Consider the following 16,746-nt stretch of genomic DNA (forward strand, 5'->3'; position numbering starts at 1 on the left):
AGGAGGCCGATATGGATCATCCACTTCTGGCTGAAGATGATTGTAAACACTTCAGTCTTTTCTTTTACACTCATGTGCTGGGCTCCGCCATCATTGAGGATGGGGATATTCATGGAGCCTCCTCCTCCCGTTAATTGTTTAATGACTGTATGTGGCAGGACTACTGGGCCTTAATCTGACCGTTGGTCGTAGGATCACTTAGTCTTGTCTATAGCATGCTGTTCCGCTGTTTAGCGTGCATGTAGTCCTGGGTTGCAACTTCCTGTTGCATTTTCAGGTATGCCTGATGCTGCTCCTAGCATGCTCTTCTACACTCTTCATTGAACCAGGCTTGTTCCCCAGGCTTGATGGTAATGGTAGAGTGAGGGATATGCAGGCCATGAGGTTACAGATTGTAGTGGAATACAATTCTGCTGCTGCTCGCCTCATGGATGCCCAGTTTTGAGCTGCTAGATATGTTCTGAATCTATCCCATTTAGCAAAGAGGTAGTGTCACACAACACGATGGATAGTGTTCTCCGTGTGAAATCGGGACTTTATCTCCACAATGACTGTGTGCTGATCACTGCTAACAGTAATGTCATGGACAGATGCATCTGCGACAGGTAGATTGGTGAGGATGAGATCAAGTAGGTTTTTCCCTCCTGTTGGTTCTTTCACCACCTGCTGCAGGCCAAGTCTGGCAGCTATGTCCTCAGGACCCGGCCAGCTCGGTCAGTATTGGTGCTACTGAGACACTCTTGATGATGGACATTGAAGTCCCCCACCCAGAGTACCTTCTGTGCTCTTGCTACTCTCAGTGCTTCTTTCAAGTGGTGTTCAACATGGAGGAGTACTAATTCATCAGCTGATGGACGGCGGTAGGTAATCAGCAGGAGGTTTCCTTAACCATGCTTGACCTGAAGCCGTAAGACTTCATGGTGATCGGCGTCAATGTTGAGGACTCTCAAAGCCTTTTGAAAGTTCATGTACACCACGTCAACTGGATTTCACTCATCAACCCTCTCTAATACCTCATCAAAAAACTCGAGCAAGTTTGTTAAACACGATTTGCCTTTAACAAATCCATGCTGGCTTTCCTTAATTAATCCACACGTCCAAGCGACTGTTAATTTTGTCCCTGATTATTGTTTCTAAAAGCTTGCCTGCTACAGAGATAAAACTAACCGACTTATAGTTGCTGGGTTTATCTTTACACACTTTTATTGAACAAGGATGAAACATTTGCCATTCTCCAGTCCTCTGGTACCACCCCCGTTTCTAAGGAGGATTGGACAATTATGGCCAGTACCTCCGTGATTTCTTCTCTCACTTCCCTCAGCGTCCTAAGATGCATCCCATCCAGTCCTAGTGATTATTTACCTTGTCTTTATCAATTCTTATCTCATTCAGTATCTCCTCTACCTCCTCCTTTACTATGCCTTTGGTGAAGACCGATGCAAAGTACTCATTTAGTACCTCAGCTATACCCTCTGCCTTCATGCATAGGTCTCCTATTTGGTCCCTAATCGGCCCCACCCCTCCTCTTACTACCCGTTTATTATTTATATGCCTATAGAAGACTTTTGGATTAACTTTTACGTTAGCTGCCATTCTATTCTCATACCCTCTCTGCCCCTCTTATTTTATTTTTCACTTCTCCTCTGAACTTTCTACATTTTGCCTGATTCTCAGATGTATTCTCAATGTGACATCTGCCATATGTGCTCTTTTTCTGCTTCATCTTACTCTATCTATTTTGTTCATCCTGGGAGCTCTGACTTTAGTTTCCCTACCTTTACCCCAGTGGGAATGTAACTCGACTGTACCCAAACTATTTCCTCTTTAAAGGCAGCCCATTGTTCCACTACAGTTTTGCCTGCCAATCTTTGATTCCAATTTATCCAGGCCAGATCTGTTCTCATCCCACTGAAATTTGCCTTCCTCCAATTGTATTTTTACTCTAGATTGCTCTCTGTCCTTTTCCATAGCTAATCCAAACCTTATGATACTATGATCACTGTTCCCTAAATGTTCACCTACTCTTCTTCTGCTTAGGCAGTCCCCCGGAGTCGAGGATGACTTGCTTCCACACTAAAATGAGTTCTAAGGTGATTGATGAGACCAATGCGGGATCTACAGTCTCTGTCACAGGTGGGGCAGGTTGTGGGTGAGGTGCTTGGTTTGTCATACGCTCCTTCTGTTGTTTGTACTTGGCCTCCGTGTGCTCCTGACGAAGAGGCTCAAAGTGTTCGGCGCCTTCTTGAACGCTTCTCCTCCACTTTGAGCGGTCTTGGGCCAGGGATTCCCAGGCGTCAATGGGGATGTTGCACTTTTTCAAGGAGGATTTGAGGGTATCCTTGAAGCATTTTCTCTGCCCTCCTGGGGCTTGGAGTAGAGCGCTGGTTTCGGGAGTCTAGTATCGGGCATGTGGACAACGTGGCCTATCCAATGTGGCTGGTTGAGCGTGGTCAATGCTTCAATGCTGAGGATGTTGGCCTGAGAGAGAACACTGACGTTGGTGCACCTATCCTGCCAATGGATTTACAGGATTTTGCGGAGGCAGCGTTGGTGGTACTTCTCCAGTGCTTTGAGGTGCCTACTGTACATAGTCCATGTCTCTGAGGCATATAGGAGGGCAGGTATCACTACTGCTCTGTAGACCATGAGCTTGGTGCTAGGTTTGAGATCCTGGTCTTCGAACACTGTCTTCCTGAGATGACCAAAGGCTGCACTGGCACACTGAAGGCGCTTGTTCCACTTGACCTACCTCATTCCATAGAACCAGATACAGCAATGCCTCCTTTCTCGTTGGGTTGGAAACATACTGATCAAGAAAGTTCTCCTGAATAGGATTTCTTCCCCCTCCCTACCCTTTACACTATTATCCCAGTTTATATTAGGTAAGTTGAAGTCCCCCATTATCACTACTCTATAGCTCTTGCATCTCTCTGTAACTTCTCTGCAAATTTGTTCCATCATATGTTTCCCACTAGTTGATGGCCTATAGAATACACCTAGTAGTGTAGTGGCACCTCTATTATTTCTTAACTCTTGCCATATAGATTCTCTCCTTGACCCCTCCAGGATATCCTCTCTCTACATCACTAACATTCTCCTTAACCAATACTGCCACACTACCTCCTATCTTTCCTTTCCTATCTTTCCTGAACACCCTATATCCAGGAATATTTAATACCCAATCCTCCCCTTTTTTGAGCCATGACATCATATTCTCATGTGGCTATTTGCACCTGCAGCTCACCAACCATATTTACCATGCTTAGTACGTTCACATACATACACTGTAAACCTATCTCAGACCATCTTGTGTTCTCTCTTAGTCTGACCCCACCTAAGACCTTACTATTTCTTGCTTTAGTGCTATCCATCACTCCCAATCCTTTGTGCATTTTGTTTCTCCTTTCTAATGCTATACCGTGGTGCTCATCCCCTTATCAACTTGTTTAAACCCTCCCCAACAGCAATAATGCTCCTTCTCTGCAAAGTCCAGTGCTGGTAGAATGTTGATTGCAGTCACCATAGTGGCCAAAAACCTACAACATGGGACAAATGTTGAATCTGCACACCTTTAAATAAATTCCCCAGATTATTCAGCTCAGCCTATCCATCAGATTGGGTGAGATGAATCTTACGGGCCAGCGATGCATTACTGCAACAAAGTAGGACACGCACCCCTTAAATAACCTATGCTGCTACATTAAAAAAATACATTTAATTTACATCATGCAGAATTTCCCAAATCACATCACAAACAGTTAATTACTTTTGAAATACGGTCACTGTTATAGTCTGTGTAGAGTGTCATAACGGGCCAAGAATTCAGTCTAGAGCTATCACGCACCATAAATACTTTTAATAATATCAATGCGACATATTATTCTGCCACTTATGATCCTGTTTATAAAAGAATAAATTTGTGCTCAAATACTGTCAGTACCATGTTGGTAAATGCTGCATTATAACTGTCATGTATGTAACCATCATGTAACTGTAACCTTCATGCAACTCCTGTACACTGTACTTATACTCTAGAAATGCACACTCTGACCACAGGGGGTGAACTTGTGGAAGACACTCCTCACCTGGGTTTCCAGGTGTAAAAGGGGAGGTCCCACCCAGGGTCAGCACTTCTTGGTCCTGGCAACAAAGGTGAAGGTCACAGAGTGACTGTATCTGTGGTACATGCCTCGTGTGAGTTTGTAGTAAGGTGCAGGGACACCACATTTGGCGACGAGAAACGGGAATCACCGAACCATGAGGATGGCCACCGGGAGCACAGAGGAACATTACTGTGTGGCTGAGGACTGGGATGACTTCATGGAGAGACTCTAGCAGAGCTTTGTCACGAAGGACTGGCTGGGAGCGGCAACGGCTGACAAGCGGAGGGCACATCTACTGACCAGCTGTGGTCCACAGACGTGTGCGCTGATGAAAGACCTGCTCGCACCCCAAAAGCCAGCGGACAAGTCCTTTGAAGAGCTCAGCCAGCTGATCAGTGAGCATCTCAAACCGGCAAGTAGCGTACACACGGCCCGGCACCGGTTCTACACACACCGGCGTCGGGAGAGGCAAAACATCTCGGACTTCGTTGCGGACCCGCGGCGCTTGGCCAGTCTCTAAGTTCACAGACGCCTGCAGGGGGGAGATGTTAAGGGATTTCTTCATTGAGGGCATTAATCATGCCGGGATTTTCAGGAAGCTCATAGAAACCAAGGACTTGACTTTAGAAGGGGCGGCATTGATAGCTCAGACCTTCATGGCAGGGGAAGAGGAGACCAAGCTAATTTACGCACGCAGCCCTGGTCCCAACGTGGTGATGGACCAGGGAATTAACATGGTGAACACGGCTTGGGACCCCGCAGGCAGGCAAGGGCATTTCGAAACCGCCCAGGCAGCAACAGACTCTCGGGTGGGCCCGCAACAGGGACAATGGAAAGGGGATCGGCAATTCACGCCATCACGAGGAACAATGCGTCCCGCGATGGGACCATTAACATCCACCATCAGAGTGCTTAGAAACAACTAAATGGGCAATCAGAGAGGAATGCTTGGTAACAGTCCTTTTGTTAACAACAATCTCAGCTCATGCTGGAGATGCGGGGGTAGACATACTGCGAAAAGCTGCAGGTTTCAGCAATATACCTGTAGGATTTGTAATGTCAGTGGACACTTGACCAGGATGTGCAAAAAGGCTGTAGCGAGGCTAATCTGCGAGACAGAGGAACCAGACGAGGGGTCTGCAATGCAGGATGATGCCTGGGGGAAAGCCATGGATGCTGAAGTTCAGCGGGTTCATGTGACTGATGTCCACAGCTCATACACTAAAACGCCACCCATGATGAAAGTTTTATTGAATGGCATCCCGGTGCGCATGGAGCTGGATACAGGAGCTAGCCAGTCACTTATGAGCGCCCAACAATTTGAGAGACTATGGCCACACAGAGCTAGCAGGCCCAAACTGGAACGCATTGACACGCAGCTATGGACATACACCAAAGAGATCATCCCAGTGCTAGGCAGTGCAAACTTGGTGGTAACACATAATGGATCACAGAACCGGCTGCCACTCTGGATCGTCCCGGGAAATGGCCCCGCGCTTTTGGGGAAGAGTTGGCTAGCCGAGATGAATTGGAAATGAGGGGATGTTCACGCCATTTCAGCTGTGGAGCGAAGTTCATGCTCACGGGTCCTACAAAAATTCGGGTCACTGTTTCAACCCGGAACGTTCAAGGGCACCAAAGTAGTGATACGCATCACTCCGGACGCCAGACCAGTGCACCACAAAGCCAGAGCGGTGCCATATGTGATGCGTGAGAAAATTGAAAGTGAATTGGACAGGCTGCTCAGAGAAGGCATAATTTCGGCCGTTGAATTCAGCGACTGGGCAAGTCCCATCGTTCCTGTCCTTAAAGCAGATAGCTCGGTCAGGATTTGTGGCGACTACAAGGCCACCATCAACCGAGTGTCGCTGCAAGACCAATACCCGCTCCTGAGAGCAGAGGACCTTTTTGCCACGCTGGCAGGTGGCAAGCTGTTCACCAAGTTGGACCTCACTTCGGCCTACATGACTCAGGAACTGGCTGAAGAATCCAAGCTTCTGACCACCATCACGACACACAAGGGTTTATTTATCTACAACAGGTGTCCGTTTGGCATTCGTTCGGCGGCAGCCATCTTTCAGAGAAACATGGAAAGCTTGCTCAAATCCATTCCTGGAACAATCGTATTCCAAGACGACATCCTAATAACGGGTCGAGACACCGAGAAACACCTCCACAACCTGGAGGAGGTGCTACACCGACTGGACCGGGTAGGCTTGCGACTGAAAAAGGTCAAGTGTGTGTTTTTGGCCCCAGAGGTCGAGTTTTTGGGCAGGAGGATTGCCGCAGACGGGATCCAGCCCACTGAATCAAAAACGGAGGCAATCCGCCGGGCGCCCAGGCCCGGCAACACATCAGAGTTGCGATCATTCCTGGGACTTTCGAACTATTTCGGGAACTTTCTGCCAAACTTAAGCACATTGTTGGAACCGTTACACATGCTCCTGCGTAAAGGTTGTGAATGGCTTTGGGGGACTGTCAAGAACGGGCTTTCAATAAGGCGAGGAACCTGCTGTGTTCCAACAAACTGTTGACTTTGTATGACCCCTGTAAAAAAACTGGTCTTAACATGCGATGCGTCATCCTATGGGGTTGGATGTGTTTTGTAGCAGAGTAATGATGACGGCCGACTCCAACCGGTGGTTTATGCCTCCAGGTCGCTCTCCCAGGCAGAGCGTGGATACGGCATGGTCGAAAAGGAAGCACTCGCTTGTGTTTATGGTGTGAAAAAGATGCACCAGTACCTTTTCGGCAGACGATTCGAGCTAGAAACGGACCACAAGCCGTTAACATCCCTGTTGTCCGACAGCAAGGCTGTCAATGCCAATGCGTCAGCTCGCATACAGCGATGGGTCCTCACGCTGGCTGCGTATGATTACACCATACAGCACCGGCCAGGTACCGAAAATTGCGCTGACGCGCTCAGCAGGCTCCCACTGGCCACCACTGAGGGGGCGTCGGAGCAAAGCGCTGAGATGGTCATGGCCGTTGAGGCTTTTGAGACCGCAGGCTCCCCCATCACAGCCCGCCAAATCAAACTCTGGACCAACAGAGACCCCCTCATATCCATGATAAAGAAATGTGTTCTGACTGGGGACTGGGCACCCGCACACGGGCCGTGCCCTGAGGAAATCAGACCATTTCAGAGACGGATGGATGAGCTCTTCATCCAAGCCGACTGCCTGCTATGGAGTAGCCGGGTAGTCATGCCCCAGGAAGGAAGGGAAGAGTTCATCAGGGAACTCCACAGCGAGCACCCTGGCATCGTGTTAATGAAGACCATTGCCTGGTCACATGTATGGTGGCCGGGGATTGACTCAGACCTGGAACACTGGGTTCGCAGGTACATGACATGTGCCCAGCTGGGCAATGCCCCCAAGGAGGCCCCACTCAGCCCGTGGCCCTGGCCCACCAGGCCATGGTCACGTATTCACGTAGACTATGCGGGCCTGTTCATGGGGAAAATGTTCCTGATCGTTGTCGATGCATACTTGAAATGGATCGAGTGCATCATATTAAACTCGTGCACAACATCCATCACCGTGGAGAGTCTGCATACGGTTTTCGCGACCCACGGCTTGCTGGACATCCTGGTCAGCGACAATGGTCCGTGTTTCACCAGCCATGAATTCCAGGAGTTTATGTCAGGCAATGGTATCAAACACGTCCGAACAGCACTGTTCAAGCCGGCTTCCAATGGCCAGGCGGAACGGGCGGTCCAAGTCATAAAACAGGGCATGCTACGCATCCAAAGACCCTCTCTTCAATACCGCCTATCGTGTCTCCTGCTGGCCTTCAGGTCCCGCCCGCACTCGCTCACGGGAGTCCCGCCAGTGGAACTCCTCATGAAACGCACACTTAAAACGCAGCTGTCCCTCATTCACCCAGCCCTGGCAGACATTGTTGAGGGCAAGCGCCAGTCCCAAACCGAGTTCCATGATCGAAACTCAAGGGGGAGGTATATAGAAATTGATGACCCGGTATTTGTTCTTAACCATGCTTTGGGACCCATGTGGCTTGAGGGTACAGTAATTGGCAAAGAAGGGAATAGGGTCATCGTGGTCAGACTAAACAATGGGCCGATATGCCGCAAACACTTGGATCAAGTAAAGAAAAGGTTCAGTATAGACACGGAGGAACCTGAAGAAGAGCAAGAGATGTCACCCACACCACTGCCAATGGACGAGCAGCAAGGACAGTCCTCAGCATGCACATTCGCTGCGGCCAGCCCGGACAGGCTGGAATCACCTCAGGTGACAGAGACGCATGCCAAGGCTCAACCACCAGAGCTTCAACTGCAACGCTCCACGAGAGAGCGTCGACCACCTGAAAGACTTAACCTTTGACACAAAAAGACGTAAGGGGGGAGGTGATGTCATGTATGTAACCATCATGCAACAGTAACCTTCATGCAACTGTAACCTTCATGCAACTCCTGTACACTGTACTTATACCCTAGAAATGCACACCCTGACCACAGGGAGTGAACTTGTGGGAGACACTCCTCACTTGGGTTTCCAGGTATAAAAGGGGAGGTTCCACCCAGGATCAGCACTCCTTGGTCCTGGGAATAAAGGTTAAGGTCACGTAGTGACTGTGTCTGCAGCACATGTCTCATGTGAGTTTGTAGTAAGGTGCAGGAACACCACAATAACATTATGAAGTAACAGAGAATCAAGTTCAAAAATTTAAAAAGTGAGCTGTGATCAATGTAACGAGAATTCTCTTCACTCTTTGGGGCCGGAATTTCCCCTTGCCTTTAGGCCTGTTACTGTCAGAAATCGGCGGCCATGCTGCGGAGTGCAATGGCCGCCAATTTTTCGTGGAATGGCCACCATTTTGGAAATTCCACTCCTGCGGTATCCCGGCGGTGACCCGCCCCCCCCCCCCCACCAATCCGCTGCTGCCGATCCATCCTAAGTGCATCATCAGAGCACGCACCTCCAATGTTCCCCGCCCCCCCCCCCCCCCCCACCCGATTGTGAAATTCCGCCGGGAAAATCTTGCTCCTACCGCTCAATGCCACCGGCAGCTTTTTCTGCCGGTGCACTTGTGCTTGGAATGTGCTCAAAATGGTGATGCGGCTGTCATTAAAAGGGAGGGCCTACTGCCTACTGTTGTGTCGCCGCCTTATTTTTGCTGGCAGTTATGCCCCCGGCTTCGGCCCCCCTCTTGGGTGCCAGGCTGCTGGCCCGGCTGAAAACCTTCCTGGTGGCCCAGTGGCCCTAACTTAAATAATGGCAGCGGCTCTCCCCTTTAAGTGAAGGGGAGCGACGTGGTAACGCCCTACGCTGATGAATGACAGCAGAGGACAGTCCGCCCGCCCCCAACTTCTGCCCCTCTAGTGTGCGAACTTCCGCTCACCACTGCCCATCCGCCCCCTTTATGACTGACTTCCAAGCTGCTGGGGAAAAAAAGCCAAAGAGCCGAATTTCGCTCAAGAGTCCACCGCATCAACCGCGCTGGTAAAAACAGCTGAAACAGGATAGGTGCACTATGTTTCCAGCAGTGGGCAATTTTGGCCCCTTTGTATTTAGTGTATTTTTAAAGCTCCATCATTTGTTAGGCCAGGAAGGTCTCAGGTATGATCCCTGATCTGCAATGATCTCCGCTGAAGCACATTTGGCGCTAGACTAGGGCTAAGGAGACGAAATATCAGCCAGGGTTCCTGTTCCTTCTTGGATTCCAAGGACTTGTACTGGAAAGCTCATGTGAACATCTGATAATCAGAGGATGGAGCTTTGCCCAATGACAGAGTAAAATGGCCTGCTGGCTGACACATGAAGAATGGCTACTTGGTCAAGGTACTGGAGAATGTCCACCACCAATAAAACTGTACCCCTTTGAGGAAGAGAGGGAAGAAAGTTAGAAGAAACAATTACTTAATTGAAAAAAATGTTTTTTTTTTACCTGTGGAACACTTTCAGTCCTTCTTTGATCGATCAAGATAAAAACAGATTGTTCACAGATGTCAGCTTGTTCTTAGCAGTTTATGTGGAGAGATACTAATCATGGCTGTTTGATCTGTGTACAGGCAAATCAAAGAGATGAAGCAGGATGAACATCCAAAGAAAATATCTATGAAAATGCTAGTGATGACAACACAGAGTGACGCCTCAGTATGTATTGTCACTTCTATGCTGTATCTATAAAAAACACAAATAAAAAGAAACATTGGGTTTGTTGGGGTTTAGAATGTTTTGAGGGTATTGCTAAATGTAGATAAATGGCTTATGTTTGGAAAAAGCTTTAAAGGATGCTGTAAACCATCATTTGTTTTCTTTCCAATTGTCTCCCCTTGTTTCCTGGAGACACTGCTTGTTGTAGCACGGTTCCACAGCTACTAACAACTTACCCAAGCGGCCAGTTGTGATGTATGGGTCTACACAGTGAATGGTGGGAGGCTGTGTGACATCATGGCTGAGGCTGATCCCGTTCTTGCTGGGTATCTGCATGTGCACTTTACAACGAGGCAGTGGCTAGTGATCGGAGGTCGGAGGTCGGAGGTCGGAGACTTGGCTTATTTTTTTTAATCTCCTTAACCTGGGATACTGAGGCCAATTGTAGCTTCCCCTGCTGCTGCCCCTACAGCTGAGATCAGCTAACTCAGCACAGAAATTAGTGTACAGAGTACTAGTGCTAAGCTTAGGCAGTGTGTTTATCCACCAGGGGGTGGTGAGGGGAAGAGTTCTTAGGTCGAAATATGTGCAGATTCTCAGAAATAGGAATAGTTAAAGAAAATGATGCACAAAAAAAAAAAAATCAGAAAAATGTGGTAAGTGTAGCATGCTTAGGTGGCCCAGGTGAGTTTGTACCTGTGCTGGGGAAAGGGGTTAACCGCCCAAAATGGGCAGGTTAGGTTGCGTGGGAGGTTAAAGTGTTAAAAATCTGAATCTTGCCTTCACCCGCCCATTTTCGGTTTCAACGGAGGTGGGACGGGGGCAGGTAGCCAACCTGCTCCCAGGAGGCGGTTTGACAATTTAAATCTAATAATAAGGCTGAGAGCCTCATATTGATCTGCAATTTCAAATTTAACTCCGGCCAGCAGGATTTCCCAGACCTTGGGAAGTGCCTATCCACTTACCTGCTGGATCCAGCACACCTGCCTCGCCAAACCCCTGTGATAGGACCCCCTCTCCCAACCCTTTCAATTGCCCTCTGATCTCACCCCCGAGGTCTCCGATCCCTCAAGACTCCGATATCTGACCTTCATCCGCCTCTCCCCCCCCCCCACCCACCCCCACCCCTAACCCCCAGCCTGGCCCAGCCTCCGATCTCCAACACCCCGCCGGCCTCTGATCCCTCTGTCCCTCCTCTCCGCTCCCTGGTTGTGGCCTTGTGCCAAAGGCCTACCAGCCCAACAAGACAGCCAGCTTCTCAGTCTGGCTGGCTGCGGCCCGGAAACAGAGAAAGGAAATGTTAATCGGGTCCTGCCATTAAATTCGGAGGGAAACCTGTCCTTCCGGTTTTCCAGACCTCAATTCAGCTGCCCACCCCGCTTCCTCCCCGCCTCCGAGTAAAAATCCAGCCCATGGTTCCCAAAGTTTTCCACCACTGAGGCTTCATCACTTCATGTCTGGGTCAGCTCATTGGCATTGATCGGACACTGGCCATTCATTTCTGGGATCTGGGATCAAATCCAGTCCACAGTCCTGTAAGTATCTTGGCCCCACCTAATCATATATTTAACTGACAGCCTTCCGGTACCTCATAAATGGTCACTTTTCATACAGGAGCCAAGATCAGCAGGTCAGGTCAGGAGCATCAGCGGTGAACCCAATCCTATCCCTAAGCCACATCGGCACTCAAAAGTTTCAGCGGCGTACCAGAGGCTGCCAGTGCCCTCCCAAACACTACTGGATCTATAGGACATGCACCAGCAAATACAATGCCTTCAAGGGGAGAGCAGAGCCTGCTGACTATAATGGTCCTATGCAAAATGAACTTTGGCAAATGCAATCCAGTTCCTACTAGGCATGTGCACAGTTTAATTCAGCACGAAAGTGGTAGTTTAATGAAATTTCACTCCCAGTTCAGAGTCTTGAGTGACAGGAGTACTTACTGTGACAGTCATTTTCTAACATTCCATTGACTCTGGATCAGTTCCTATCGAGTGGAGGGTAGCCAATGTAACCCCACTTTTTAAAAAAGGTGGGAGAGAGAAAACAGGGAATTATAGACCGGTCAGCCTGACATCAGTAGTGGGTAAAATGATGGAATCAATTAGTAAGGATGTCATAGCAGCGCATTTGGAAAGAGGTGACATGATAGGTCCAAGTCAGCATGGATTTGTGAAAGGGAAATCATGCTTGACAAATCTTCTGGAATTTTTTGAGGATGCTTCCAGTAGAGTGGACAAGGGAGAACCAGTTGATGTGGTATATTTGGACTTTCAGAAGGTTTTCAACAAGGTCCCACACAAGAGATTAATGTGCAAAGTTAAAGCACATGGGATTGGGGGTAGTGTGCTGACATGGATTGAGAACTGGTTGTCAGACAGGAAGCAAAGAGTAGGAGTAAATGGGTACTTTTCAGAATGGCAGGCAGTGACTAGTGGGGTACCGCAAGGTTCTGTGCTGGGGCCTCAGCTGTTTACACTGTACATTAATGATTTAGACGAGGGGATTAAATGTAGTATCTCCAAATTTGCGGGTGACACTAAGTTGGGTGGCAGTGTGAGCTGCGAGGAGGATGCTATGAGGCTGCAGAGTGACTTGGATAGGTTAGGTGAGTGGGCAAATGCATGGCAGATGAAGTATAATGTGGATAAATGTGAGGTTATCCACTTTGGTGGTAAAAACAGAGAGACAAACTATTATCTGAATGGTGACAGATTAGGAAAAGGGGAGGTGCAACGAGACCTGGGTGCCATGGTACATCAGTTATTGAAGGTTGGCATGCAAGTACAGCAGGCGGTTAAGAAAGCAAATGGCATGTTGGCCTTCATAGCGAGGGGATTTGAGTACAGGGGCAGGGAGGTGTTGCTACAGTTGTACAGGGCCTTGGTGAGGCCACACCTGGAGTATTGTGTACAGTTTTGGTCTCCTAACCTGAGGAAGGACATTCTTGCTATTGAGGGAGTGCAGCGAAGGTTTACCAGACTGATTCCCGGGATGGTGGGACTGACATATCAAGAAAGACTGAATCAACTGGGCTTGTATTCATTGGAGTTCAGAAGAATGAGAGGGGACCTCATAGAAACGTTTAAAATTCTGACGGGTTTAGACAGGTTAGATGCAGGAAGAATGTTCCCAATGTTGGGGAAGTCCAGAACCAGGGGTCACAGTCTAAGGATAAAGGGTAAGCCATTTAGGACCGAGATGAGGAGAAACTTCTTCACTCAGAGAGTGGTGAACCTGTGGAATTCTCTACCACAGAAAGTAGTTGAGGCCAATTCACTAAATATATCCAAAAGGGAGTTAGATGAAGTCCTTACTACTCGGGGGATCAAGGGGTATGGCGAGAAAGCAGGAATGGGGTACTGAATTTGCATGTTCAGCCATGAACTCATTGAATGGCGGTGCAGGCTAGAAGGGCCGAATGGCCTACTCCTGCACCTATTTTTCTATGTTTCTATGTTTCTATATGAACTTGAGTGTATAGTCCCCATGAGTTTCTGTTCATTAAAATCATTAGATGGAGAACTGTGGGAGGGTGAAGGGGGGGTGCACAAGCCCAAATTCTCCATGTGCATTCCCAGCAGGCACGGTTCCACGCTGGAATTTCATAACATTAAGTCTTAAATTAACAATTCCCGTCAAGAGAAGCCATTAGGCGGCTAGTGTAAAAATGCCAAATTGGTGCTCTAGTGAAGCTGGAGTTTAAGTGGTAGAAATGGACCTCTGCCTGAAACGGGACGCACCCTCCGTGTTTTTGACGTTTTTCTCCGCTGCAACCCATGTTGATATTCGGCACTTTGAGGTTTCTTTTGGCTCGGGGCCGAAGTGCCCTTGCAGCAGGTCCACCGCCCCGACCAGTCATCACCGCGACGCGAACGTACCGCGTCACGCTGACGTATCACAACGTCTCTCTCCTTCAGTTAAAGGGGAGGGCTGCTGCGAGCTCTGCATACTTTTAAGTTAGGTCCACTGGGCCACCAGGGAGGGTTTCGGCCAGGCCCAATGGCCTGGCACCCAAGAGGGGGCATGATTATTGGCTCCGACCTGGCAGTCGGCGGACAAAATAATATAACATGGCGGCCGCGGCAGTGCGCCCTCCCCTTTAAGGGCAGCCGGGCCGCCATGCTACAGAGAGTGCACCAACAGCAAAATCTGTCAGGGGCACCGATCGGCAGCGGGGTCGCTCCCGTGGGGCAATACTGGGAAGGAGACCATTTCTCGAGAGCCAATTTCGCGGGGGGGGGTCTCCGGCAGTCGGTAAAGGGTCAGCGCGTGCATACCACGGTGGGAAAGCAGGCAGAGCAATTCCGGGCACTGCTCCAAAACTCACCAAGGGCAATTTACAAATGGCGGCACCTCCGCAGAGAGTCAGCGGCAACCGCTTTCAGGTGGCCAGGGGCCTTATCAGGAGGGGCAATTTCAGCCCCTTAAGTATATCGTTGGGGCAGAGTTGAGGGGTCTTCACCACATCGAGAAGTGTTACAGCTGACCTAGGAGTGCTTACAATGGAAAGTGTTCCATCCCCTAGCACGAACACCTTTCACCTTTAAAAGCACAAAGATGAAACTATGAAACTGACGTGGATATTTGTTTTTAATTTACTAGGCGTTAACTCTGATGGTGGGTAACACGGATACAGCGAAAAAGGTCATTAAAATGGCAACTCAACAGCTCAATGCAAAAGTAAGTTGAGTTGCTTTAAGTCTGTACATCTGTGATTGTTTAGAAACCATTACATACTGAATATTCTTTACAGTGCATTAGTTGGTCTCCCATGGTGTTGCTCGCAGATGGTTTTGAATCTGAAGTGATGATGTTTAGCTACTAACCTCGTCTGAATAGGTAAATCCAGATTGTAGCCACTTAAGGTCTGAGGTCTATCAAAGGGCCATTGTAAACTTGTAAATTTCAGGTGCCAGTCAGTGAGTGACATTATGTTTTAAGATTATTTTGCACCTGTAACAAAGTGTGATATTTAGAGTGTGATAGCTCATAAATGCTGGACAGGTGCTAGATGCAGAATTGTTATATATAAACCAGCAGATCTTCTTTGGCATTGCTCACAGTGAGTTCGAGGTTACACTTTCCCAAGAGGGCGAGGTTGAGGTTATAAATGTTACAATTTTCAACAGATGGGAAATCCAAAGTGGTGGCTCTGAATTTCTGAATGTTTTAATTGCTTCAGCTTTTCCTTTCTTTTATTCGTAGATGTTGCTGTTTGACCAATTTTGATTCATAGTTCTATGAACATGATTGGTGGTTTGCACTCCGCTTGCTGCTCACTGATTGTTCAGTGATGTGTTGATTTATAATGTTCGGAGTATTATAGTATATAATTGTTAGATCTCTTAATTCCCGATGAAATACGAACTCCGGTTGTAGTTTTAATGTAACTTTATTCTGGCAGCAGCAACAAGCTCTTGGCTTTAAGCCAGGACTTTGTCCTTCTGAGACCACATGGCCAAAATGGCTGTACTTATACCTGGTTCAATTTACAGAAAAGAACTCGCCTTCTTTGACCTTATTGGCTCATTTGATAGTCTGTTAACCTTTAATTGACTCGCTACCCAAGGTCCTAAAATGTCAAGTTGATTGATGACTTAATGCAACATGCTGAGTTGCACGTAGCAGCTTTGACTGGGGGTCTGACTGAATGCAGCCTGTTTGAATTCTCTATCAATAATACAGAATGTTTTATTTTGCTTCAGTGGTGGAGATCTATTTGTTGCCCTCTTCCTTTAAGACTATAAAGTCCAATCATATATGTAAATACAGCCTGATGTCACTCAGAGTTTAGCTGTTGATGGTGAGGGAACTCTGCAGTTTGAAATGTTTTGGGCTGCAGCTCAGACTGCTCATTGTAAGTCAATAGATACATTTATTTGAAATCAAACAGCCCTTGACATCAAGGCAACATTTGACTGAGTGTGGCATCAAGGAGCCCTAGTAAAATTGAAGTCAATGGGAATCAGGGGTTGGAAAGCTCTCCACTGGCTGAAGTCATACCTAGCACAAAGGAAGATGGTTGTGGTGGTCGGAGGTCAATCATCACAGCCCCAGGACATCGCTGCAGGAGTTCCTCAGGGCTCTTCTTCAAAATAGTGCCATGGGATCTTTTTATGTTCACCTGAGAACGCAGATGGGGCCTCGGTTTAACGTCTCATCTGAAATACAGCCCCTCCGACAGTGCAGCACTCCCTCAGCATGGCACTGGAGTGTCAGCCTAGATTTTTGAGCTCAAGTCTCTGGAGTGGGACTTGAACCCAGGGAGGCAAAGTGCTACCCACTGAGCCATGGCTGACACTCAGAACCACCCTGCACTCTGAGCTGAAATCTACCCTCTAATGTTATCCCCCTGTCTCCCCACCCCACCACATGGGTAGAAAAACATTCCCTCTCTCCCTCCACTAAATCCTGAAAATGGATCGGATTTAGTTTCCTTAAAGTTATTTAAGCTTGATTTCCCCCATTTATTGTGTGCTCGTCCTGTTCCTTGAGGTACTGTTTGTCATCCCATGTTTCTG

The 16,746-nt window shown here is 48.2% G+C and overlaps 1 protein-coding gene across 1 annotated transcript in view; it reads left to right on the top strand.

Moving 5' to 3' along the window:
- The window catches only part of arhgap20b (Rho GTPase activating protein 20b), a 181,622-nt gene that overhangs the window by 115,894 nt on the left and 48,982 nt on the right, over window positions 1-16,746 (top strand). Inside the window, exons 6-7 of the mRNA XM_070882683.1 lie at window positions 10,138-10,222; window positions 14,828-14,905. Coding sequence (XP_070738784.1) covers window positions 10,138-10,222; window positions 14,828-14,905 — 163 coding nt within the window. The remainder of the gene's footprint in view (window positions 1-10,137; window positions 10,223-14,827; window positions 14,906-16,746) is intronic.

Source organism: Pristiophorus japonicus, chromosome 6, assembly GCF_044704955.1.
Source record: "Pristiophorus japonicus isolate sPriJap1 chromosome 6, sPriJap1.hap1, whole genome shotgun sequence".
Classification (NCBI taxonomy): domain Eukaryota; kingdom Metazoa; phylum Chordata; class Chondrichthyes; family Pristiophoridae; genus Pristiophorus; species Pristiophorus japonicus.